The sequence below is a fragment of the Opisthocomus hoazin genome, chromosome 23 (assembly GCF_030867145.1).
Source record: "Opisthocomus hoazin isolate bOpiHoa1 chromosome 23, bOpiHoa1.hap1, whole genome shotgun sequence".
Lineage (NCBI taxonomy): Eukaryota > Metazoa > Chordata > Aves > Opisthocomiformes > Opisthocomidae > Opisthocomus > Opisthocomus hoazin.
The window spans coordinates 8,457,719-8,484,667 of record NC_134436.1 but is presented as its reverse complement, the minus strand read 5'-3'; the positions used below and the strand labels follow the sequence as shown (position 1 = coordinate 8,484,667).

At 43.5% G+C, this 26,949-nt stretch overlaps 1 protein-coding gene across 16 annotated transcripts in view; it reads left to right on the top strand.

Moving 5' to 3' along the window:
- The window catches only part of TENM2 (teneurin transmembrane protein 2), a 1,253,534-nt gene that overhangs the window by 1,010,230 nt on the left and 216,355 nt on the right, over window positions 1-26,949 (top strand). For all 16 annotated transcript variants that reach the window (XM_075442184.1, XM_075442183.1, XM_075442198.1 and 13 more), the window contains one exon: window positions 4,410-4,619. In XM_075442184.1, coding sequence (XP_075298299.1) covers window positions 4,410-4,619 — 210 coding nt within the window. The remainder of the gene's footprint in view (window positions 1-4,409; window positions 4,620-26,949) is intronic.

Genomic DNA, 26,949 nt, shown 5'->3' with positions numbered 1-26,949 from the left:
TTTTGTCGTGTTTGTTCCCTGCTACTCTTGTGCACCGTGGTGGGATGTAGAGGCCAGGGTTTCACACACGTGGGCTTTATGCATCCACAGAACCCCGTAGATGCTTTGCAGGAGGAGGAAGAAGCGGGAGTATGGAAAGCGCATCTCAGAAATCCTCCGGTAACTGCTAGGCAGCCGGCTTCTCTGCTGTGATTGTGGCTCTTATTTATGGATATTAATGCTCGGAGTGATTGTAGGCAGTCCTTTTTTCTTTTTTCCCTAGTGATGGGTTGCGGTCTTTCAGGCTAACAGCCGCCGGAGGATCTCCTTCCCAAATGCGTTATTTTGATGAAGACGAGCAGAACTCTTCTTGGCTGCCTTAAGTGTCTGAGCTGGAGACCATCCTCCCCGTCGCCGCGTGGTAGCGTGACCGCACGCTGAGCTCTGCCTTTCCCAGCCTCTGTCCGGCTGCGCTGCTGTCCTGGACGAGGAGAGCAAAGGAAGGCCCCACACGGGCGTCCGCCCGGCGTGCTCGGCGCTTGTGGGTGCCTTCCCGAGGGTGGCTGGGGAGCTGCGGCGGCGGCGCCAGCTGCCAGCCTGGCCCGGTCCTTGAATGTTGATTCTAAGGCGGATTTGAAGCCTGAGGGACTTAAAGTGGAGCGGTAATTGAGGAATGGTTTCATAAAAGTTCCAGGGCTGATGAAGAAAGATGTGACTGTTAAAAAGAAAAAAATGGAAATAATAAGTCTATGCTGTCTGCTGTATTATCTTAGGGGAAAAAGGGAATATAAGTGGTAAGAGGGTAAAAAAGGCCCTTGCAGAGTGAGGTGCCGTGTGACATGGAAGCCCAAAGCTATCCCAAATCAGAATGCCCTCCAGAAGGAGAGTTATCAGGTTTTTTCCCCTAACTCTAAGTAGTAAGATAAGATAAATGACAGGAGAAAGTAATGAAGGGAGGGAGGGGAAGGAAAAGTGGTTTTTTGTTGCTGTCTGCTTGCTTTTTTTGAAAAATACCTTAGAAATACTGTATTCGGTATCTGTACAAGTCTTTGCCATGCGTGAGTATATGTGGTATGAACATGCGTATGAACAGATATCAGAAGAAGAACGAATACTAAATTTTACTATTGAAATTGTAATATATCAGCTTTTAGACTTTGGTTTCCCTTTCTAGCATTTGTATCTACTTTATGTTTGTTTGGCTATGTTACACAGTTACATTATTGCTGTCAATGGCAGTAAGTATCCATTACATAGGGCTTCTCTTAATGCACGACTAGATAAAAATCTTATTCATAGAAGCTTTATCATATTAATATATGAAGAGCAGGCACAAATTGTATGAAATCCTATTTACATTATGGATTTAACTTTTGAAAGTGGCAGTGTGATAGAATAGTGATGTTACCATACATCACAGTATGTTTTATAATACTGCAGGGTATGGCAAGCCCGATTGTGAGTTGGTGGAAATTTAGAATCATGTCAAGAGATGGGGGGGTTTCAAAATACGACTGTTAAGGTATCTGCAGACACATGAATGGGTCTGGCTAGAAGCTCAGGTTTATAAAACCTGTAAAGCTTAGTCTGTTATTTTAAATGGTACAGTAATATATTGAACTTATTTGGCTGAGATATTAGTATTCGAAAGTATGAATTGAACCCATTGTTTCTAACTGAAGAGTATATGGTAACAAATAAATTGCATTTATCATGCTCTTTGTAGCCTAACTGCACACGTTCAGTTCCCTTTGGTAGTTTCACAACCATTCTCTCGACTGTGGTACTGCAGATAGTTACCCTTTAGATTCATTCCCTAAGGCAACAGAGCTTAATAGCATCACTTTCTGTTCCTCTTCAGTAATTTTTCAGCTCGCTTCCCACGACATTTTACGAAAGGTTGGGTGTCGTAAGATACCCCGTGTGTTTCAGGGGCTGGGGATGGAGAGCCCTGCAGAGAGAAGACGCTCGACTCCAGCCCCGCTACTGTCGAGGGAATGGCTGTAGCGGGAGTTTTGCGTTTAGGAGATGCCAAAATTCAACTTATCAGAAAGACCAAGAGTGCCCCAACCACAAGAAAAGTTTTAATCAAGTTTGGCAGCTTGTGAGGAAATCCAGCCACAGGACAGACTGGCAGTAGGTTCTGCGGCTCAGGGACGTCTATGTTTTTCAATTAACACGTGCTTATGGACACGTCTTCCTCAGGAGCCGGCTTCCCACCAAACCAATGCAACGTTTTAACAACTAGATACCTTCTGTTTCCTCTAAGCTATGAACAGAGCCATAGTAATTAGACAATTTGCCCTGTCTTCAGGGGTTTGGGCTGTATTATTTCATGAAGGTAACAATGTGATTAGCTTTCCTGGCAAAAGAATTCTTGATTTTTTCATTTCTCTCAATGTATTCTGCAAAAAAGTATCTAAACTTCTCTGAAATACCATATGCAGTTTACACAGATGGAAAAATCTTTTTCCCTTCATTTCATAACCTCACACGTCCAACTTTTTTATGATACAGTAATGTATATTTCCATATGATACAGTAAATCCAGATTTTGAATTTATAAAGAGTCTTCTTTTAACTTCATAACGTTGAAGCAGAGCCAGAATATGTGAAAATTAAATGCACGCAATGGGCACAGGGTCACATTCCTGTCTGAGGCGTGTCAAACCTCAGCCGCTCTGCTTGTTTCCAACGCGTTGCAAAGAAATAATGAGAAACTGGGTTTGCTCGATCACTCCCCTTGAATGTTTGGGATATTCGCTGTCGTATTTCATAAGAGTAGCATAATGATGAATAATAACAGTAATTATTCCTGTCATCAATATTAGAATTATTTCCTCATAAATGCAAGACCACAATGAAAATATTCAATGCCTATTGAATTTTCTCTAGCATAAAAGGTGGTAGACAGGGTTACTATGGCGTAGCTTAAACCATTTCTGTCATATGATAACTTGGTCATTTAGTCTTATCATCAATTTATCCAGTGTTAAAAATATAATTAAAAATAAGCATAAGAGTCGCTTGCCTATCTCCAGGTATTTATTTTATTTCAAATGTTTTGCAAGTAAGAAAGTAGTTCATGCTATCTGCTGGTACCATACTGAAGTTAGGTTTGGTTTTGTTGGGTTTTTTTTTTTAGTATCTATGTGTCCCTTTGGTCCAAAATATAATTTCTATGTGATGGCCAAATTTTGTTGGTTTTTTTCATTTTCTTGATTTTCTTTCTTTTTCCTCCTCCTTTGGAGTCTGATGTCTGACTCTAGAAAATTACCTAATAGTATAAACCTTAGTGTAATTCATCTAAAGTGAGGAGTTCTTGATTCCGATTCATATAAAGTGAGGGCTGCTTGATTCCAAAGACCAAGATGTAACTAAGGAGTTAGTAATGAGAGCAAATACCCATTATTTGTTTGCTCTGCTACTGTTTCTTTAAGAACGATGGAAATAAAACCGCACGATTTCATGTGGTTTTGCTCCGTTTGAACATTTGTAGCTAGCATGCGGCAGATCTCGCAGACTTTGGCAGTATCGCAGAGGAGGTCATATTTTCCTGTGTGTAAATTATTCATGAACAGTTTCTCCAATGCATGAGATAAACTTGCAGAGATCAGAAGGCACGTTTCTCCTCCTCTTCTCATCTCTAGAACTGGTCGTATTCTAATAGGCAATGCAAAAAAAAACCCAGACCTTTCTTCATCTGTGTGCCTTTGGTGAAACGGATTGATACAAAGCTATGAGAAGAACGTTCATAAAAGTACGGAGTAAATGAGTACAAATGGGGTTTTTGTTGACTTGATGCCACTAGCTTAGGTGACCAAAAATACGTTGTTTCGGTGGGCTGGGGTATATGGAACACATTAACGATCGGGTTTCAGAGTTGGAGTTAATCTGTCTGGTGAGCTAGGCAAGAAATTCTGCCGCTGCAGCACCGGTGCGGAAAGAAAGGAGAGTGAAAGGACAGGAAAGCTTCACGTTTGCCACCCGTATTCCACCTTAGCCCATCTCTACAAATGGAATAATTCCTTCTCAGACCTGCTGTCCCCTATGTTGTAGTCACACCCTCGGTGGGTTTTGGAAAGATCTACAACAATGCAGGAAGAACCGTAGCTTGGAGGTGGCCTTCATGTTGTTCTTGTTGGGTGCCTCTGAGATGTTCTTGTACTGGAGCAATTTCCTTGGAAAAACCCCTCCAGAGATACCAGGTGATGCTGCGGAGGGGTTTTTGGAATGAGCTCACCGCAGAGCTGCTCGCAATGCCATGAATACAGTACAAAGGGACACGTTTGTGCCAGCGGAGAGATTCCGTGACTCTGCGCCGCAGTAACCGTGTGTAACGGTGGACAGTTACAGTGCAATTTCTTGGCTGTTTGGGTTTTTTCATTACATTCATTGCTGACCTTTGATCCCTGTGTCCTCTTTCCCAGGTCGTCCCATTCCACCTACATCCTCGTCTAGCCTTCTCCCATCTGCTCAGCTGCCCAGTTCTCATAATCCTCCACCAGTTAGCTGCCAGATGCCATTGCTAGACAGCAACACGTCCCATCAAATCATGGACACCAACCCCGATGAGGAGTTCTCTCCTAATTCATATCTGCTGAGAGCGTGTTCAGGGCCACAGCAGGCCGCCAGCAGTGGTAAGAAAACTGCAAACGTACGGAGCTTGTTTGTGACATGTTTGTGCCAGTTTTATGCTGTCTTTTTTTTTGCAAATGTGTTCTTAGATCACTACAAAATTGAGAACGGGTATGGGAATGACAAACAAAAATCTTACTGCTTTATCTCAAGGAAACATGTTTTGGAAACACCGTGTGTCGTAGAAGTTTTTCCTTCATTTTACTGTAGAGAACTTTGGAGTTTTAGGAGTGTTGTAAGCAGTGTAAAAAATGTTCTTGTCATCGGAGGGGTTTATTTTTCGAAGTAGGTTTCCTGCTCCTTGATGCATCTTGTAAGAGGGAGGTGCACGTGCAACGGTTCGTTGGTCTGCATGGCCTCGGCCAATGTCTCGTGTGGGCGAGGAGGTTCTGTGTCTGAAAATGTGTGCTGCTTCTGCCAGTCTGCGTCTGTTCTCGTTTCAGAATCCGTCTGATTCTACACTCCCAGTGTCGCATTTAACTAAGAAACTGCTATTTTTCAGCAAATTAATTCTTGTCTTTCAGGCCACTGTTTCAAAACATTTGCAGCTCTGCTATCAGTCTTATCATCTGTAGTGCTGAGGGTTGTCTTTCTTCTTGTTTCTTTAGTTTTTTATTAACAGATGCTGGCTTTTCATTTTGGCAGCCAAAAATTGACAAATGAAGATGCAGTCCCTTTTTAGAAATACAGGCAAAACAAAAGAAGTCTATTATAGCTCCTTATTTTTGCCTTTTTTTTTCTTCTTTGAACATAGATATCTGTTGTGCGGTTCCTGTCTATTTAACGAAGCGCTGTACGTTTGTATCTTACATGCAGTTTCTGATCTGCTCTTTCCTGTAACAGCAGAGAACCCAGCAGTGTTGGAGATAGTATGTGGTGTGGGACGGTGGGCCTTTGTGGGTGCAGACAGTGCCCTGGAACGATGCCCTGTGAACAGTGGCTGGTGGGGCATGGTGGGAGGATGGGACAGTGAGCAGAAGTTGAATCGTAAAAGATTTGGGGAGGACAGAAGGTAACACTTTTTCCCTAAGCGCTGGATTGGAACAGGTTGCCCAGAACGCCTGTGCAGTCTCTGTCCTTGGAGGTTTTCAAGAACAGGTTGGTTAAAGTCCTGGGCTACTTGGTCTGACCTCAGAGCTGCCCTTGCTTGGTAGGAGGCTGGACTAGGACCCTCCTGGGGTTCCTTCGTCCTGAATCATGCTTCAACCCGATGACCCAATTGCTATCTCAGCTGTATTAAAACATAATTGCCCAAAGAAATAGTAATTCAGAGGTTGAGGATGCTTCCTTGGTGCTTGAGGTTTGAGGGTGGAAAATATGATATCAGTTTTGATTTGGGGTTTTTTTATTTGTTTGGGTTTTCTTAAGAGGTTCAGGAAGATCTGGGGAGCTGAAGACCTCAAACTCCCTTCATCTGTAATGGTCAACTCAGTAGAAGCTATAGAAATGGGCAGGGGGGCTGGGGGAAGCAGATACATTCACCTTTGACGAGTCAGTGTAACTTCTGCAAAGGGTGGTCCTGCCTTAGGAACATTGAGGAGTTCTTCGAAGGGGTCAGCCATTTCTGAATAAGGGTGAGTTGCTTGATGAAGGGTCTTTGAATTTTTAGAAAGGGTCTCGGCAAAAACTGTCGCTGAGTGCTGTTAAGGAAACTGAACTAGTGTAGGGTGAGAGGGAAGATTCCTGCGTGGCAATGGGATGTGAAGGCACTTGGAGAAGATGGTGAGCTGTGGGGTAAGAAAGGTAGCTGATGGCAGGGCGCTAAGGGCGGGACTGGGCTGTGAAGAGTCACAAAGGACCCTGTGAGACCAAGTCACGGGGCAATAAAACGGCAGAGGAAATTCTGGGCAGAGAAACGTGAAGCGATGTCCGTGGAAAAAGCAGCTCTGGGTCCCCGGGTAGCGATGGACCGTTACCAGTCAGGAGCGAGTGGCTGGGGTCGCGTGTGCTTCATCTCAGAGCTCAGGAACAGGTGGATGTTGACAGCTGAAGAAAGGAATAAAGAGTAAACCAGAGAACATTGTCTAAAGGACGCGGTGGATCAGTTTGCAAGGGTTTAAAAGGGAACGGGGAAAGTGAATGGGAGGGAGATACAATGAGGGTTACTAAGTAGAAGGAAATCAAGGTCAGAGAATGTGAACCAAAAAAAGAATCTTGGAGGATACTTGAAGACTTGGTACTTGGTATTTATAGCTGCCATTGGAGACGGAGTGAATCAGCGTGACTTTTTTCATGAAGCCAAATGGAGGAAGCTGCAGTAAAACAACATCTGAAAATTTGATGGAAAAGCTCTGCATGTTTCATTTTATATAATAGTCATTGTTTCTTTATATTCTTAAAAGCTTTGTGTTTCACGCTTTTACTGTGGACCGACCAAAAGGACCTGGTTGGCATGCCCAGATGTGCTTTGCTTTGTTTATAAATGGCTGATTTCTTCATTCTGCATTTTAACGTTGTTTTCCCCAAAATATTCCAGTTCCTTCTTTAACAAACAGTCATATGATATATAATGGCTTTTAATTTTCAGGATTGGTTTTCCTTTGGACCATAGGCACATGCCTAATTGATCACCAATGAGTCTGTTCTATAGCATGAGCTCTTCTGGACTTAGTACATCCTGTGGAAACTTAACAAGCATTTGCTACCAATTTTTTCCGTAGTTCTCACAGTGTTTCCTTTGGAGAGTTTCTAAGAAAATACCACAGATAGTGACATATGCCTTAAATTGGAAAATCTTGCCATTTGTTTGTGGCTCATTCTTATCCTTGAAAGATTTTCAGAGTATTTTTGATCATCTACATGATATCAAAAGGTAGACCATGCTCTGATATTTTTTTGTTTTACTTTTTTAAAACATTTTTTAGTATCTCTTTAGTTCCTATGGAAACTTAGCAACATATATCCAGACATTGGGGAAGAGTAAATAAGTGTAAAGATTTTGTTTAAATTTGGGTCAGGGTTAAAAAGAAGATTGGAAGATATCTAGATTTAAGGCTTAGGTTCCAGATAATATTTGATCATTAATAAATATTTGCTAGCACTTTCTAGGTGGTTCTTCAAACATTTCTATCAGAATCCTCAAAGGATGTGCCAAAGATGAAATATTTGCAGAAGTCTCACACTGATTACTTTGTATAACGAGTGTCCTCTTGTTTGTCTGATTGTACACTTAGCTTGCTTCAACCTCTACAATTACAGGCTAGCTTCTCAACAAGTTTGAAGATGAGTCTTCTTGGCTATGAGGTGATAGTCATCCACATGTGCTGCCCTGTGCCCTTCACAATAGCCAGTCTTGATATATCTGGAAAACCCATTTTCCTAAAAAAATTACCTAATCAAATCTTCCATCAAATGAGCAATCTATTGTTGATATTATGAAGGCCTTTAATCTACAATAAATCTTTGTTAGAACTCATCAGAGCTTCCAGTTTGAGAGAAATGTGATTATAGCACTCTTAAAATGACATTACATCATCGGGGTGATTGGTTTATCATTTGGAGAAGCGACATCAATCATAACTAGCATAACCACACAGTAAATGAATTCAACCTTTCTGCTGCAGAACAATGACACAATAATTGCTCAGAATCAGACTTGAAATGAAATTGGAAAATGCACTTTCTTTAAATATGATGTTAACCTAATGGAATATATTATTAAAAATCATGTTTGAGGAAATTCTATGTAATTAAAAATATGGGAAAATGTATTCCTTTTTTTCTCTCATTAGAACCTGATTTCAGTTGCAGAATCATTCTCTATGCAACAGATATTATGCTGTTTTTAATTGAACTCCCGTCACTTGCATTCCTCTGCTTGTATGTCTTAATATAATATGCAGCACAATTATGTGTGATGAAGGACAAGAGGTTTTTGAAAGCCGGTGCACCTGCTGATAGTATTTTGAAAAACATAAATATTATAGAACGAAACGAGACCTTTATCCGTGAAAAGTTAGTGGAGTTCTTTTTTTGCCTTTTGAAAGAAGGTCAGTTCCTGTCACACCATTTTCTAGGATGCTTTCTTACAGCTAACAGTAGGAATAGGTTTATTTCTTCTTCTACATATTGTATGTATTTTCTTTCTGGTTATATAAGGTGAGTCATCATGTTGGAATGCCATTTTAATGGCTTCAAGCGTAATACAGTACAACAGGCTGGTTTTCAGTCTTACCTGGGAAAGAAAAGACAAGTTTTTTTGTTGCTAGCAGCTTTGCTGTTACTTTTTCATATAGGATTTACTCCTATTAAACCAAATTTTGGAGTCTCAGCAGAAAAACTGTTTGTTTGATTGCTTTTCAACCTGAGTAAAACATCTAGGATATACCTACTTGGCCAGTAATTTTTGATATAATGTATCCATAACTGGATGTATTCATCATCTTCAACCATTTGAACAATGAGAAAGTAGATGCAGAGTGATTTTCGGAGTATTTTGATTTTGGGAGATTTCTAAACTGAGCATTAGATACTGTCACAATTCCCAAGAAGTTACTGGAGTTCAGCTGGAAGGGGGACCATGGCCAGTTTTTCAGCGTTAATGTGTCTTTCTGGCTCAGAGACAATAATACAAAGCAGCTGGCTCAACATAACAGTGTTTGCCCACAGAGTAGTTTGGATGCTGCTTAGAAGGCAGGGTTTGGTTTGATTTTTGTTTTTGACAAGCAGTTACTAGGAGAGAGGACTGGAGAAATAGGTTGGCTCGAGTGCAATAATTGTTGTTTATTGTTGTCTGTGAGTTAGAGACGAAATAAAGAATAAGGCTCTTTATGCTTATGACCCTAGTTTGTGTTAATTTATTATGTAAATCAGTATTCATTATATTCAGTATAAATATCTAGCGGGATCTCCTGCGTTCAACAGACATTACCTGTCCATAGGATTTCATAATTATTAATGCATAATTGCTACCACCTCCTTGCAGTCTAACCCAGTATGTAAAAATCTTTTTTTTTTTCCCTGAAGGAAGCCAGAGCTTTCATTAGTGCACTGTAGCTGGAGGTCTTATTTGAGATGCTCTGCTGGGACTGCTTGGAAGTGTATGTTTTATAACCCTCCACAATCTGGCATCAAATAAACAGATATTTCCAGTTTCTAGTGAATAATGCAAACCCGTACAGAAGATAGTCATCTCGAAGAAGTAAATGAATCCTATAGAAAAAGAAGTACATCTCCTTCAGATGATGAAGTATAAACCCCTACTGAATGGAGAATAGTTTCTGGATCTGCCAACTTACGTGACAGAAAATAAAGCAGGAACAACAAAAATCTAGAAACCATAGCTCGTGTGCATTTTTTTCTCGTAAACAATTGACTTTGGCTTACAAAAGAGACTAAGTAAAAGAGTTTGGATATCTCAGTAGGTAGCACCTTGATCTTGTTGCCATAAAGACGTGGGTTTAAACTGTAGGTAAGAGAGCTAGGCGTGCGTGGCTGTCCCAGCAAGATACCCATTGCTGGGTTGCTAGAGGAACTGTTCCACGAGTAACCAGGCTCACCACGTTGAACACTCTGACAGGAGTCTCATGGAGTAGAAGTGCACCTGGGTGTCCTGGGGGACATGAGATTGACTGTGAGCCAGCCACGAGCCCTGGGGCAAAGGAGGCCAGCAGCACCCTGGGCTGCAGGAGGCAAGCGATGCCATCAGGGTCGAGGCAGGTAAGGCGTCTCCTCTGCTCGGTGCTGGTGGGACACGTTTAGAGTGCTGGGTCCACTGCAGGGCTCCCCAGTACGAGAGATGTGGCCTCGCTGGAGCACGTCCAGTGAAGGGCCACAAAGGTAATCGAGGATTGGGAGCACCTAATACACCAGGAGAGGCTGAGAGAGCTGGGGCTGTTCAGCCTGGAGAAGAAAAGGCTCAGGGGGATCAAAATCATCCGTGTAACGACCTTTTAGAGGTGTGCAGGACCTACAGGTTCTATGGCACAAGGCTAGCCAGGACCTGGCGAGTAACCTTGTGGTAGCTGCTTGTGCAGCCCCAAGAGAAGGTACAGATCACTCCATTCCACACTCGGCACTCGCAGAGGCTTTGCAGTTTCCCAGTGCTGACTATTAAAATGGTGAGATGTGATTCTGCTCTGATTCAAAGCAAATTTCTGGTGCTGACTCGGAGTCCGTGAGCATTCCTTCTCAATCCTCTCAGTATGGTGCCATCAATCTTCTCTTGCTCGTACGGTGTCCTTGCAGGTAGTAGAGGTCTTGCCTGGAATATAAGCGGAAGGTGCTTGATGGATATTTATTTTTCATTTTGCAGAAATACTTTTCTTTTCATTTGGAAGTCCTGGTTCTCAGCTGTTTCATTAGAATTGCAATCTTCCTCTCCTGGTCAGTGTTAGATTTGGGGGTGTGGAGAAGGGCCGTTGTTTTACTTTGGGGTTTGTTGGTTGTTCTGCTGTTTGTATACTTGTGTTTTTGCTTATTTTGATCTCTGTGCCTGACTTCTGAGGTCAGGTAGGGAGGAATAGTAACCAGAAAGAGACATTTTGGCCTTCTCCACCTTCACTTTTCTGTCCGAAGTGCTGGGTGCATTTGTTCAGATTTTGGCAGCATCTCTTTCTGAAACCTATTTCGGAATACTTCGTTTTAGCCTTTGGTAACTTATGCTTGGATCAGCAACAGTTAAAATCAGTTAAGGTTCCAGGGCTGTCTTTTTTCTAAATTATTTTATATGCTTTCTAATACCTGCCTCTGAAAGGCAGCCCTGTGTTACATCTGTGCACGTAATTAAGTTGAGGAACAGTGCTTCCTATTCAGTGTATTCACAGGGAAAAGCTGGAAGCAGTTTTCTTCTGGTGACATTTTACAACAATACAAAAAAGAGTTGCAGATCGATCATTTTAGTTTCTGTTTCCAAATGAAGAGGAAATTATGTATGTTTATTTGGGGCTCCGCTGTTGTTATTGAGAATTTTGGTGCTATAGGCTTTTTTTCCTGCCTTGGCACCCATGGCTTTTATGCGCTGCCCCAGATGTAGAAGAAAGCAACGCTAATTTGAAGAATCCTATCCTTAATGCATAATGTAGCTGAGGAGCGTGAAAGACCCTCTGTTTCTCAAAGACTTCTCTTCAGCAGGCGACAATGTCCAGGAAAGATTCCTCTGTTACAGTGGAAAGGATTGAACAGAAGCCGAAACCTGTTGGTTTCCAGCGTTTATGCTATGAGGACTGGCTCCCAGCTTGGAGGTTGTGAGCAATAGTCTCCTCCTATGCATATTGTTTTAAAAAGTGTACGTATTTAGTAGCAAGGTCTTTAAACAGACACTTTCTTTTTCCCAGTTTGTTTTTAATGCTCAAAGTCTCGAAATCCTTAATGGCCAGCCACATTCTCGTTCTGTTGCATCTCTTGAGCGCTAGGTCTGATTTTAGAGCTTTGGACTGGAGTTAGAAATGGAGGGAACAGCGTGAACGATGTCTTCCCACTGAAACTGAAGGGTGTACTTTTTCTTAAGTACTATCTCCATGTTGCTGCAACTATTACTGAGATTATTGCTGCTGCTACTCTGTGTAGCGTATGTTGACAATGCCAGCAGATGCCAGAATTTCAGCCAGAAGACACAATTCTAGATATTAAGATACTGCAGAAACATTGTATTTATTAATTTATGAATTCATAATCATAACAGACAAACAAATCTCAAACAGAAGGTTTATGGTAATAAAAATGATAATGCATTACAAAAAGCTATATAATTGAGAACAGATTCTATTTCAGTTATGTCTGTATTTTTCTGAAGCTCACCGTGGTTTTGAGAGCTGCAGAGGGTTTTTCTCAGCTGCTTTTACATTGTTTTAGGTTAAGGCTTGTAGATGTGTTCGACTGGCAGCCCCTGTGGCAATAGAAGCAGCAGAGCCAGGCAGCTGCTCCACTGACTTTCACAGGTCCCGTTTCTCCAGCCTGTTGCTCTGCGGTTTTCTGCTAACTGCCACGACGCCTGGGAAGCAGCTGGATTACTATGGCCAGCCAGGCCTTGGTTCTTCCCGTTCCCGATCCCCGTGTTGTCTCCTCGCAGCTGGTTTGAGACCGCCGATAAATGCCCTGCACTTGAAACCTGAAGGCTAGATCTTGTTGCTCCACGCTGTCGTGCCAAGGAAACGGAGTTCCTAGACTTGGTCGCTTGCTTGAAAACTGGAAGGCATTGGGGGCATTACGGTTACAAGCAGAGTAACTCTTTTGCAGCTTTTGTTTCTTTCCTATATGGAGTCCAAACGCTGTTTGTGTGGTTTTCCTTTGTGTGTAGAAGAGCCTAGAGCTGTTCTCACTGATACTCTCTGCTGCACGTTGTGCTGTGTGGGAAGAATCTCGCAGGCTTTTGAAGAATTTTGTCTTTTGATACAGAGTTTTGGCTCTTCTGAACTGCTCCTCCTCTTTCATTGGCAGTGACATAGCCCTCCTGACTTCCGTAGTGGACTCCGCGGCTGCGTATGTGGAAAGGCAGCATTGAGAAAGCAGTGTCTGCTACAGACACCTGAAGGCAAGGAGGCACTTTTCATCTGAGTCAATGTCTTGTCTTGTGGGTTTCCTGGTTTTGAGAAAGCAAAGTCATGCACTTCTGCTTTATTTAAATGATAAATTATCAATTTATCTAGTGCTCATTCCTGGGTATAGACTTGCTTCAGTAGATTTACAGCTATATAATACTTTTTTCTAATACACTTATAAATATTAACATCTTAGAAGGCAAATCTGTAAATATATGTCATCTAATGGTCACGTTAACATCTTTAGAAACTGAGTTGATCTTCATATAATGCATGATTAAATCAATTCAAATTAAGACTTTTTTCTTTTAGATGATGTTTAGTCTTATTCTGAAAGCTAGAGGAGATGGAGAACTCACCGTGTGGCTGGAGAAACCACTAAGTGGTTCCTGATTAGTCTCACTGTTGGGTCTCTTTTTCGCCCCATTCATGCCTGACTCTTTGCCTGACCGTTCTCCCATGCGTGTCTTTTATATCCCTTCAGCATAAACAGAAAGAAATCTGAATTCTGTCATTTTACTCTGAATATTTTTCCCTTTCTCCTTACCAGCATCAGCCCTGTTGCCCTCTGGGCGTGTGGACACTGAAAGGATTGGCACGTACAGCTGCTTTGGTGAAACCCTCCGCTGAAAATACAGCTCACCCAAGCAAGATCTGCTCTCCTCTTACTTCCTAACCCAGTTCCTCAAATGGGTGAAGCTGTGTTGTAGAGAGGCCTCCTTTGCTTGCATCACTGCAGCTTCTGCTGGGTTTTGCTGGTGCATGCTGTTGTGGGCCAGGATTTTGTCTTTCTCACAATTTCAACATCAGCAGCGACCTCGTGCAGCCACTGTTCAAGTGGAAATGTAATAAAAGCAGGTGGTTCCTCCACTGAACGGCCGCTTTATTTTGGTGCAGAGAGGGAGCAAGGTCGGGGTGCGCACCATGGGGTTGGCGTTGAGAGGCTGAGTATCTGCTCAGAGCCTTTGGCGTTCTGGGGTGCGTTGGGAGCTGAGCGTGGCATTACAGCTGGGTTCTGTCGGTGGTGATGCTCTTCTCTTGCGTCGTGTCTGTCGTGATATTGCCTGCGGATAGCTGGCTTACAGAATCACAGACTGGTAGGGGTTGGCAGGGCCCTCTGGGGATCCCCCAGTCCAACCCCCTGCCGAAGCAGGGTCACCCAGAGCAGCTGCACAGGACCTTGTCCAGGCGGGTCTGGATTATCTCCAGAGAAGGAGACTCCACAGCCTCCCTGGGCAGCCTGGGCCAGGGCTCTGTCACCCTCAGAGTGAAGAAGTTCTTCCTCCTGTTCAGCTGGAAAGGTTCAGGAACTGAAAGAGCTTGTGTGCAAGCCTTGAACTGACCGGTGCCTTTGTTGTTTGTGATTCCTGTGGTTTTTGTACTAATTACATACCAGAACTGCAGATCGGGGGATATTTTTCTCACACAAGCTAATCAACCAGACAATATTGTCTTCTTTATTACATTGCAAATGTATGCAATTTATTATTCTGCCAGATTCCTACACAGAAAAACTGAGGACTTTGAATGTCTGTAGAAGTTAATTACTGGCCTGAGCAAATGCTTGCGTTTTCAGACACCTTGACATCAGGGCGTAGAGGGAGTCCTGTGCCATTTTGTCGGCTCCCCGAATGTTTCCACAGCTCGGTCTGTGGCGTTCACACGTGAATGAAATTGCATCTCTCGCTCCGGTCCGTGTGTTTGGAGTCTGTGTTTTCTCCAGGCTGCAGCAATGCTGCCCTCCTCCCCGTTCCCTAGGTTGCTTTTACTGCGGTGACCTTTTCCGTCTACGTAGGGTGCTGTGTGTTGTTCCGCTCTCCTGCGGTCGCTGCCTCGCCCCACCGCGGCACTGCCTTCCCTGCGCTCCTTGACAATGCTCCCTCTCTGTTTGATGTGCCTGGGGGGGTGCCGTGGGGCTGGGACGGCGTGCTTTTCCGTAACTGAGCTTTTCTCTCCTTTTATTCAGGTCGGGTCTAACCATCTGTGAAATAGATAGATAGATGCCTACCTGCAAGTGTCGATATGGTTGTAGTGGTAGCTGGTACCTGTCTTGCTGATCTTGGATCTGAAAAAAAAAACCCTAGTAAATCAAACTTAAAGAGAATTGGCAACTTGATGTGGAGGCTGTATTGTCTTGAGAAATCTCCTTGTCCTTGATGCTCCGTTAATACGGGAGCAATAACTAGAACGCTGTAGCAAATGGGAATGACCTTTTGTAAATGATAAAAGCAATGAGCAGGTATGGAAGCCTGTACATACCCAAACCCTAAGAGCAGCGGAGTCTTACTCTGCTGCTAAATCTTTCAAAATCTGCCAAGGAGGGACTGGCGTACTGTGAAGTGCTGTGCCCCAAAACTCCCATTTGTAACAACATCAGAACGGTTTGGAATTGTCTCAGTACTCCCTAAGAAAAGGATTTATGACCTTTTTATTTGGAGACATCCTTTTGGTCTTGAATCTCCAGGCCCGTGGGACAGTTGTTAATGTGTCATAAAATGGGAAGTCCCACCCACTAATCCATGTGATATGGGGAGAACTTAGAAATCTGGAATTTAATTTAAAAATTAAATAAACTTAACGTGCATAATATTGCATACTGGATTAATTAAATCTGTAATGTGTAGGCCTTGGTTATTAATTCAGGTTTTAGAAATCACGTTTTGTACTGGAATTGGTGAGAAAGGTGCACACCAAACGCCAGGCTAGCTCCTCGGTTAACCCACGCTGTGGTGAGGTGTGAAATGTTCTGCCTAACGAAACGCAGTGCTGGAGCGTGAGTGTTAACATTCGTTCCCACAAACAGGTGGGTAATTATTTCACTTGTCACAGATCTGTCGATTATAGGGACGAGCAGACGTGGAAAGGTGTAAGATCTTTGTAGGTTTGTCAGCTCCAGGCTTCTGAAGACCTAAGTGATGAAGTCAAGAGAAGGGAGCTCGGGGAGTTAGAGCTCGAGTGGTGAATGATGGCTCTGGATTAGTCTGTCAAGCGGTGAGGAGAAGGATTGGGACTGGCATGGTGTGGGAGCGCGTGTAAAGCCTTGGTGACCCCGCGGTACAAGTTTCATCAGCTTCTGGCACCTTCATTTCCAGTGTAGCTGAGAACTTGCTACAAAATCAAAAGAGAGCAACACGGAGGCAAAACAAATGAAGAAAAAAAAACCAGCAGTTGGTAAGGCTTGTGTGGGGCGAAAGAGGAGATTTGGACTTTCTCAGTTTGCAGATTTGGTTGGGAAGAGCAACACGGATTACTTCAATCTAAAGCAAAATGTAAGTTTTTTTTCTTTTTTTCCATTTTAAGTTTTAACCTTTTTGTTTAACTTTCAGTGTGGGTAAGAATAAAAAAAATACATGAAAATTCTCAAAATGAAAGGTGATAACAGATGCTTAAAAATCTGCCAAATGAAATGGTTCAACGTTTCAAAAATTAAATACTTATTGTTTTAGATGTTTCTCCATTTTCCAAATCTATTCTCCCTTCCTCCCCTATCTCTTTCAGCTAAATTGTATCAGTATTTAATTAGGTATTCCTGAGCAGTTTGTCTCGTGGTGTGAAGCAGGCACTAGGCAGAAGTAAATTCGAGAATAGCTATTTCTTCTGAAATCCATGAACTTAGTAGACGTGGTAAGGCCAGTCAGTTGTACCTGAGAGTGCTCTGTGCAGCTGGAGCAGAGGACGCAGAGAAAACCAGACCGCTTTGAGGAAAAGGAGGAGTTACCACGGCTCTCAGATTCCGATTTGAGACTGGTGTGAGAGCGCGATGAGATTACGGAGACTGATGCGCATGAACAGGCTGAGAAGGGGTGGTTCTGGGGCTGCCGGCAGGTTGGTGAGGGACCGTGATTATGAGACGAATCCGAGGAGAGACTGGCGAGAAACTGTGCATTGAAATGTGTGCTGTCAGCAAGTAAAGCCCTGTCTGTCTGCACAGGTAGCACAGCCGTTGCTTCCGAAGCACTTACAGAAAAAAGGTTGTATAATACAAATCACAGAATCACAGATTGTCAGGGGTTGGCAAGGCCCTCTGTGGGTCACCCAGCCCAACCCCCTGCCCAAGCAGGGTCACCCAGAGCAGCTGCACAGCACCGCGTCCAGGCGGGTCTGGAATATCTCCAGAGAAGGAGACTCCACAGCCTCCCTGGGCAGCCTGGGCCAGGGCTCCATCACCCTCAGAGGGAAGAAGTTCTTCCTCATGTTCAGCTGGAGCTTCCTCTGCTTCAGTTTGTGCCCGTTGCCCCTTGTCCTGTCACTGGGCACCACTGAAAAGAGTCTGGCCCCATCCTCCTGACACCCACCCTTAAGATATTTATATCACTAGATATCGTCATGCAGAAGTAGATAGATGGCCACAAAACTTGCTCCTTTACTTGTATTTCCAACCAGTTCTTCCAAATAGCTTTCTTTGTCTTCCTTTCCTTTTCTTATTGTTGACAGCTGGCAAGATTCCATATTCTTCATTCTTCAACTCCTCTGAGATCATGCCAGAAATGCAAATACATTAGAGAGTCTTGTTTCATTTTCTTTTTTTGGAACAATTTCCATTAATACCCTGCTGTCACAAAGCAACTGGTACTCTTTCACAGCTCTTTATCATGGCAATTTTCTTCTGGGGAGCCGCAGCGATTGCTCATTGCGACCCAGAACCACGGCAGCGTAGCTGATGCTGCTGGCGAGCGTGGCAGTTACGCCGGTCAGCCTTGTTTGGTTCGGATGGTCGCAACTTCGTAACGTTGAACACCTAAATTTCTCCAAGGAAATCAGCACTGGTGGATCCTGCTGGATCAGCAGCCTTTGCGTTCGGTGTTTGCTTCATAGGGTGGTGTACGTTGATCTATAGAGTAGTGTTTTCTTTACATGATAGGCAGATTCAGTTCAAATTTCCAAATTCTGGCTATTTGGTTTAATGTTCTTTCTAGGTGGGTGGGTTGTTGGGGTTTTTTTTTGGGGGGGAGAGGGAGTGGTGCTCAAGGTTTTGATTTTTTGGGTTTTTTTTTTTAGCCAGATACATAAATATATACATTAAATCCATTGTCGTCTTTCTGGGAATCTTAATTTTAATCTGTTTTTTAATAACCAAGCTGTTAGGTTCATTTGATTAACAAATACATTGCAGTTAGTTCTTTTCAGGATTTAATGCTCTAGCATGCTGATTTATATTAAAAGGATCTACAGAGATATCACCATTAGGTTTCAGCCTTTGCAAAAATTCTGCAGTTTAGTTATTCTTTCCCAGTATGTCCTCTCAGGTGGTTTTATGAGAAAGCATCTAAAAAGTTTAAGAAAACTGTTGTGAAATTATACAGTTTCAGAGTTTGGTTTAAGCATAGTGTTACCAAAGAACAGAAAAATAAAATAAAAAAAAAAAATAATTGAAATAAATTAAAAGGAAAAAACAGAACTAAAAGAAGAGCATTTTTCTCTTTGTAGTTTTTCTGACCCCCTCTATGTGTTTCTCAACACGAAAACTCTGTATTTCCCCCCGTCAGTCTTCAGCCTGAGCAGGCGTTAGACGTCTGTTCCTTTTGTCAGATGAAAGTTTTTCTTTTCTCACTGCAAAGCGAACGCAGAGCAAACGTCAGACCTGGAAGCAGTTAGTACTTCCCAAAGCAGCCCAGCCCTGAGAGCAGGCGTCTCGGCTCCCCGGGCCACCGTGTTCCTGTAGAAATTGCCAAGTTCTGTATGAAAATACATATTTTCAGAGATTTGATGCTTTCTCCACCTTCAATGCGCATTTTGAAATCTGTTGGAGATGTGAGACATTGTTAATTAAATAGTATATTAACAGTTTGTGAACATTGCTATATATTCTCGTGAGTAAAATTCGCGGCAGTGGAGAATGAGTGGAGCAGCCGTACCGCAGATTGCTCAGACATGGACCAACCTGTGGCACGCACCTACCTGCGCCTACAGGCTGTGTAAAATTCAAGAGAACTTACTGTCTGACTGCTCTCTCAGCTGCTCTTTATTAATCTGTGTTATTAGATGGTGGTTAAAGGCTCTCTAGTGATTCCTCGTTTTGACCCTGTTCGTCCAAATTCAGGTACTGAACCGGTTTTCCTGCTTTTATTTCTTCTGAAATCTTGTTTGAGCCACCAACTCAATGCCTGGTGCTACTTTTTCTGGTGGCAATCTCTGTTTGACAACTCCAAAATGTAAACCAACAAAAGAATGTGCTCTATAGGTGAATTTTCATTGCTAAGCAATTTGAAGTAAGGATATTGAAACCACTTATATATTACAAATGATCAGAATATGGATAGTTTTCCTGCTGTTGTGACGTAAACCTTACAATTTATGCAGGAATTTTTATGCCAGGATGCTTCAGCTGAAAGCGTTAAAAGCTTGCTTACAGGATTTAAAAAAGAATAGATAATCAAGCTTAAAATAGTAGTGATTTATTTGCTGGCCCACTGCAAACATTACATATTTATTCAAGACACAGAGGCAGTACTGTGAAGAAGTTTTTGAACTTAGAATCAAACTTCAGGTTCCTGGACTTGCGTTGATCTCTGTTGAATCCTTTCCATGGGACATCTGAGATATGATATTGATGAAAATTAAATCAGCAGGAAAAAAACCAAGTTGAACCTTCACAAAGATGAGACAAGTAAAAGAAATATAATGCCATTGCTTTTAATGATAATAAAGTTATGTTTCTTTTTTGAGTTCTGGAAGAGCTCCAGAAAAGCAGTTGGTGCTTACTTAGGGAGTACTTCAATCTCAGTGGCTCGGAGCGACACACAGCTCTTCTGCATCGTTACAGGGAGTTGTTACACCTCACGTAGGCATTACCGGGCTAATCAATTCATCAGGAATTTGCATAGAACTAAAACTGCGTAGTAATGATTTCGAGAGATAAAATTGCCTATCAACTTACAACACAAGTCTGATTAAAAAATAATTTTTAAAATAAGTTGTGTAATGAAGCAAATTAAAACAGCGGTGAGTTTGTAATTGAACTTGGAATATTCAAGTTTCTCCCACCAAAGTAATGGAATACGCAAGTGAAATTCACTCACATAATTTGCCTGGTCATCACTGTGCTCAAACACTGTGTTACTCAGCGTGTCGCCCGATGAAGTGTACATTTTGTGTCCTCTGGAGATCTGAACGGAATGTGCTGACAGCTGTCAGTAGAGCAAATCTGACTGTGCGATGGAAATCATGGTCATTTTGGAGAGCAGGGTGGGTAGCACCCGTGCTTCCATGCTTCGCTGCTCCAGCAAATTGATCCAGTGGACACGATATGCATGCAGGGGATGAGCTAGCAACGAAATAGCTATGCAGAAGGGTTGTCTTTGTTTCATAAATCTTCAAAATCTTACACCCCTGACTTTTCGTAGTGTTCGTTACCTTAAAACTTGTATCTGTAATTTGACAGAACATCTTGGCAGAATTTTGCAGAATTTTTCCATAGAAAACAAAAAATTTTCAGTGTCCTGCAGAATGGTTATTGTGTTAAAAGGTTCTCCCTGTTGAATTTGCCTGTGAAGACTATGTTTGAGGAGTCTTTGTAGATAAGTTTATTGTCAAATATGAGATGCTATTTTATAGCAGCGATCTTAAATGTGACCATAGATTAGGAAAAAAGCTGGTATTTTTGAATACTAACTACTTTTTTTTATCGTGAAAATAATCAGTCATTTTTAAACCACTAACCACTATTTATAACCCCATTGTTAAACTATTTCAGGGCTATTATAATTTGTGGCTGTTAGTAATATTTCAGCAGATATTATTTAACAGATAATTGTGTTGCTAGATGTGTTTGGTTATCACCCACATCCAACCTGCAGATCTATGTAGTTTGTAGGCGATTTTGGTATCGAACGTGCATATCATAGAATCAGAGAATAGTTTGGGTTGGAAGGGACCTTACAGATCATCCAGTTCCAACCCCCTGCCATGGGCAGGGACCCCTTCCACCAGCCCAGGGTGCTCCAAGCCCTGCCCAACCTGGCCTTGAACCCTGCGAGGGAGGGGACAGCCACAGCTTCTCTGGGCAGCCTGGGCCAGGGCCTCACCGCCCTCACAATAAAAAATTTCTTCCTTACACCTCATCTAAATCTCCCCTCTTTCACACTGAAGCCATCACCCCTTGTGCTGTCCCTGTGTGCCGTTGTCAAAAGCCCCTCTCATCCAGAGGTGCACAGAACCCCGCTGAGTCACCCTCTGCTTCCCGTACACTGAGAGTGGTGTTACCCGGCGCGGGACAAACACGCTCGACTTCTCCCTTCACTTGTCCTGTATTTTGTCGGTGCTCAGCGGATGGTGGAGACCGCATGTCTAAGTCAATGGAAACAAAAATTGCATGAGGAATTGTATGTCCAGAAAAATAAAGTCACATACAAAAAAAATAATACAAGCCAAGAAACGATGGAAAGGCGGGTGATGATTGAGATATTAGCAATGGCAGGACTTCAAGGCGTTCTTAAAAAATTATATTCTGTGCCAGATTTCCCAGGACTTCAAGCTGTCATTTAAGCACTCAGATCAGCTTTTAGAGTTTCAGAGGGTCAGAGGAGATACAGTTCATTCTGAAAACGTGCTCATCGTTCAGGTTACCGAAAGAGGCTTTACTCTTTAAAAAACCTTACTCCGCAGTACTGAACAAGCTGAGATTTGCATTTGTCAGATTTCTGCCTGAAATAATCTTTGAAGGAGTTCTGCCTTAATCTTGTATTGCTCTTGATCGAGGGGAATAAGGAGCTGTGTAAACGTGTTTCCAGATTTTTTGCATGCCAGAAGCGATGCGACCTCTTATACATGTCTGATTTCCCTTCTCGGATGTTGGCTAGAAATTATATCTTACATTTGGTGATATAACCTTGAAATTCATGAGCCTGGTAGCTGGGAAGCGTGCAGATGGTGGGGGCTGGCAAGCCCCTGGTTCTGGTAAAGGTCTTCTCTGTTTGAAGTCAGCAATTTCATCATTGATTTATTTATCACTGGTTTCTGGTAATTTAAATGAAAACTTAATTAAGAGAGCTTTGATTGAAATCCCATATGAAGAATGTAAATGTTGGTAAATGATTATTACTCCTGGAATTGCTAAGGTATTGAAAACGCTGCGGATGTCTCCTCCTACCTGTCTGGCTGCTTTGTTTCAGCCGTTCCTTTCCGACTCCTCCACGGCGTGCACAGAGCGTACGTCTGTGTAGCAGCGTCCTGTCTGACCCCGTCACAGGGTGGCTTGGTTACAAAGAGCCTCTGTAAAACCCGCGAGCGGACGCCAGATTTTAACGGTTGCGTGTATTCGTTCTCAGAAATTGCTGCTGTTGTCATTTATCAAGCGCTCGAGCTGATCCAGCGTCAAGAAACGTAGAATCAGGGCTGTAAATCTGGGGGTTTGATGTTTAGGTTGAATGACGGAGAGCTAGAGGCTGAAGGAAGAAGAGCCAAAGACCTGGCATTTAATTAGCAAAGAGGAAAGTTGGGCAGAAAGAAGGAAATGTCATTTGGGGCAATACAGGGCCGGAGCAGGAAAGCTATAGGGTGCATTCGTAATGCATTTGAAGTTAACTCCGAGGAGCAATCAGTGAGTAAAATCCTTACACAGCGTGAATGCAACTGAGTGGTATTTACGTTTATAGCTAGCGTTGACTGAACCTGTATCAGCCATAAATTATCTCTGTACATGTTGATGTACCCATACACATACACCAATGCCCACACGCCTTGTAAATCTATAATGTGCGGTGTACATGTGCATACTATATATATATTTGTATATATATGTTAGTGTATGTATGAAAAACTAAAGGAGATGGAGAAATCAGTTGGTTGATTTTTATTTTTTTTTAAATTAAGAAGAGTGGGTATTTGAGAAATTCTTCTGGACAAAAGCAAGGAAAAGGGCATTATCTGTAATTAGAAATAATAATGTATAATTGGTTCATTTGCCATATTTCTACAGTTCTGATTTAGTTGAACAATGTGATCATTATGCCACCAGTTTTCAATAGAGGTGTCACAATGAAAAATAATTGCAATATTCCACAATATTAACTGTACCCTAATTGCAAAAGTTTTGAAATATAATTACCATGAAAGCTAATGCGACAGGGAACATTAAGCATAATTAGTGTATTTTAAAAAAGGGAAAAACTGTTAGAAGCTTGTTATTGTCTCGTAAGGTAGCTTCAAATTAGCTGGATGCAGAGCACTTTCATCTAGGTTTTCTATAATGTTCTTTATTAGCACAGACGGCAATAAATTTATTTGACATAGCCCCCGCCTGCTAACCCCACGGGAGAGAATTTCTCCTCTGCGCGGGGCCCAGGTTGCTCGCAGGATCTGTCACCCTGACCCGGGAGACGGCCCTGGGGAGGGGTGAGGCGGGGGCTGGCGGGGGGCTTGCTCTGCTTTGGTTTGGTCTGGGGGTTTTTGGACGGCTGGTTCTGCTGCGCTGCCCAAATTGCGCGGTGTTTCGAGAAAGGTCTGCAAGAAGAGACACAGAAACGCTGTTACGAAGCACTTCAAACAAAGCATTCATTACGTATCGTAACCATGTTCTGAAAAAGCAGATTAATTATCTGTGTTCTTTACAGAACAACTGCGCGCTTTCACATAGAGCATGGAAGTTCGCCCATACGATTAGAATTTATTTTCTGAAGTGAAGAAAATCAGCCGATCGCACCGTTTGTGTACTAGAGGTGTTTCTGTGCCCGTAGAGCAGGGGATAGGATCCGCGCCGCAAGAAGCAGTGCTGGTTTTCTGCGAGATGAAATTTTCAGTGAGAAACATCCAAGATATTTTCCTGCGGTTTTCGGTACCATTTTGTAGGTGGAAGCTAATGCTTTTCTGGTTTTGCTGTGTTTCAAAATTATTGAAACGTGTTTCGGAACAAGCTAGATCCTAACAAAAATGTTTGGCGGAACCCTGTTATTTTAAGTATTGTTTGTGGGCATGGTTTTAAGAAATGCCTCTGTTGCTTGGTCCTAAGTTACTGTTAACCACTGGAGCTGCTTTTCTCATCTCGCCTTGCTGTGGTTGCAGATGTGTCACAGGTTTCTGTTTGGAAGGACATTACGTCATGCTGTAGATAAAATTTTGGCTTGACTAGCACAACTCGTTTTTCCCTGGAATCACCTCAGGAAAAAAAAAAAGGTATCTGATGCTAATTTTTGGAAGTGTACTTTATGAAAACGTCTTGTTTTCTGTTGAACTCCTGTGATTTCCGATCTGTCCGGTGTTTGGCTATCAACAGCAAATGCTCGAACGCTGCTGCTAGGGCAACTTAAAGTCTTACGGAAACATCTAAGAAAGGTTCTTGTTTTTCTCCCTCAAGAGGAATTCTAATTTAATTCAAGGCCAGGACACAGCTTGCTCCTGCGGAGGTAACGGAAAGTCGAGGAACGAGGTGGAGGTATGGCAGTCCCACGGGCGTTTGCGTGGCGCGTTGCGGCCGCCAGCCATTTCGTGTGCGCGTTCCGCGGGTGAGCGGGTCCTGCTGGGACACTCCCAGGTCGGGCGCAGCACAGTGCCGGTGAGGAGACAGCACCGCAGAGCTGCTGAGCCAGGGGGTCAGGGTCCGAGCGAGATGCGGGGGGGGGTGTACCACGCCGAACTGATGGCCAGCCCACGGAAAAATTCAGTTAGATGATATTAGGAATCATACTTTCTCGCTTGTATCCATGACACACACATAAAGAGAACAGATTGCGGGCTGTTCAGTGTCTTGTTTGAAGAAGCTTAGCTGCCCACATTTTTAACTTCTAGTTAAAGACAGCAAAAAACCATTGTACCTGAGCTACAGAAGCGTGTGCTTATGTTATCTAAAGCGAAGAACGAGAGGTCCACTGTGTAGGGCTGGAATAGTTTTATTCCTTCATCTAACTGGGTATATCCCCGATTTATTTTGCTGGTATGAGCCTTACGCTGTTTCCCTCGGCGTGCAGACGTACAAACCGGGTTTGCAGGGCGGCCCTGCCATCCTGCTCCGGCCGGGCTCCTGCCGGGCGAGGAGTCGCGATGCCACAGGGCGAAGATGCCTCCGGGTTAACCAGCGCTGCCAGCAAGCAGCAAGCCACGGGTCCAGGTTTTTCTCAAAGGCCTCCGTTTCCGGGTGGCTCGGTGACAGTGCCTGTACTGAGAAACTTTTCTTTTGAGTATTCACCAGTGCTGAGGCTTGCGGGCAAACCGTCGCCTGCGTTGGCAGCGCGCGTCAGCTCTGGTCTTGGCCCGAGCTCAGCTGATAGCTGGGAGCAGCCGTAGCTGAGCGCACGGAGCCGAGCTTCCCTGCCCCTCTGGAACAGGAGCTGGCCGATGTCACTTCTGCAGAAGACCGACACCTTTTTTGTAAAAGGCATTAATGTTTCTGAAGTGCTTTGTTTTCATAAAAGGGGTGTACGGCCTCACGGTGTTACAGCGAGAAGCGCGGGCTGCGCGTGTCTGCTGTAAAGCGCGGTGCAGCGTGGGCCAGGTACCATGGTTGGTGGAGGAGGAGAGGCTTCGTCACGACTTAGGGCGAGGGCCATAGCCAGCTGTGGAAGAGTTCAGAAACAAAGGTTGTTTCAGTCTTAGTTTGGTGTCTTACAAAAACACAAGCTATTATCCAACTCTTTTACTACTAAAATAGGTACTTTATAGATGCCATAAATTTTACGTATCCTGGTATTAGTTAGGGGCCCATCTACACAGTGAAATACTCTTTAATATTAATGTGGAATTAAAAGAATGACCCTTTTCAGCAGACTACTCGGGAATTTGTAAAGCTGTAGAACATGCTGAGTGTGTGCACACACGCATGCGTCTGAATACACCACCGTCCCAGAATTTTTTTTGTCCCCTTGTGCAGATGCATCGAGTCAGTGGAGTTTGTGAATGTGTGTGCTTCAGGCATAAGACTCCTGGCAAAATGTTTATCCCTCAAAATGTGTTAAATGTATTTACTATAACGTTTATTACAATATTTTTTTCTTCTTTCCCCTTCCTAAAGCTATGGGAAGGAACAAAGCCGTGGAACAGTACAGGCTTGGGGTGGACCTGCTGGAGAGCAGCTCTGCGGAGAGGGACCTGGGTGTCCTGGTTGGACGACAGGGTGACCGTGAGCCAGCAGTGTGCCCTGGCTGCCAAGAAGGCCAATGGCATTCTGGGGTGCATCAAGAAGAGTGTGGCCAGCAGGTCGAGGGAGGTTCTCCTTCCTCTCTACACTGCCCTGGTGAGGCCCCATCTGCAGTGCTGTGTCCAGTTCTGGGCTCCCCAGTTCAAGAAAGGTGGGGAGCTACTGGAGAGAGTCCAGTGGAGGGCTACGAGGATGGTGAGGGGACTGGAGCATCTCTCCTACGAGGAGAGGCTGAGGGAGTTGGGCTTGTTCAGCCTGAAGAAGAGAAGGCTGCGAGGGGACCTTAGAAATGCCTACAAATATCTGCAGGGTGGGTGTCAGGAGGACAGGGCCAGACTCTTTTCAGTGGTGCCCAGCGACAGGACAAGGGGCAACGGGCACAAACTGAAGCAGAGGAAGCTCCAGCTGAACATGAGGAAGAACTTCTTCACTCTGAGGGTGACGGAGCCCTGGCCCAGGCTGCCCAAGGAGGCTGTGGAGTCTCCTTCTCTGGAGATCTTCCAGACCCGCCTGGACAAGGTCCTGTGCAGCCTGCTCTGGGTGACCCTGCTTGGGCAGGGGGTTGGGCTGGGTGACCCACAGAGGTCCCTTCCAGCCCCTGATGTTCTGTGATTCTGTGATAACGATCACTTAGAAATTTTTTTGGATGGCTGCAGAAAACTTACGTCTTGTTAATGATTTACTTAAAAGCCTCGGTCTTCTGTAAGTAGTGCTTAATAGAGCGAGGTAACGCAACAGTCCATGTAATCATTACACATAGCCTCTCACACTGTGTATTTTTCCATGCAC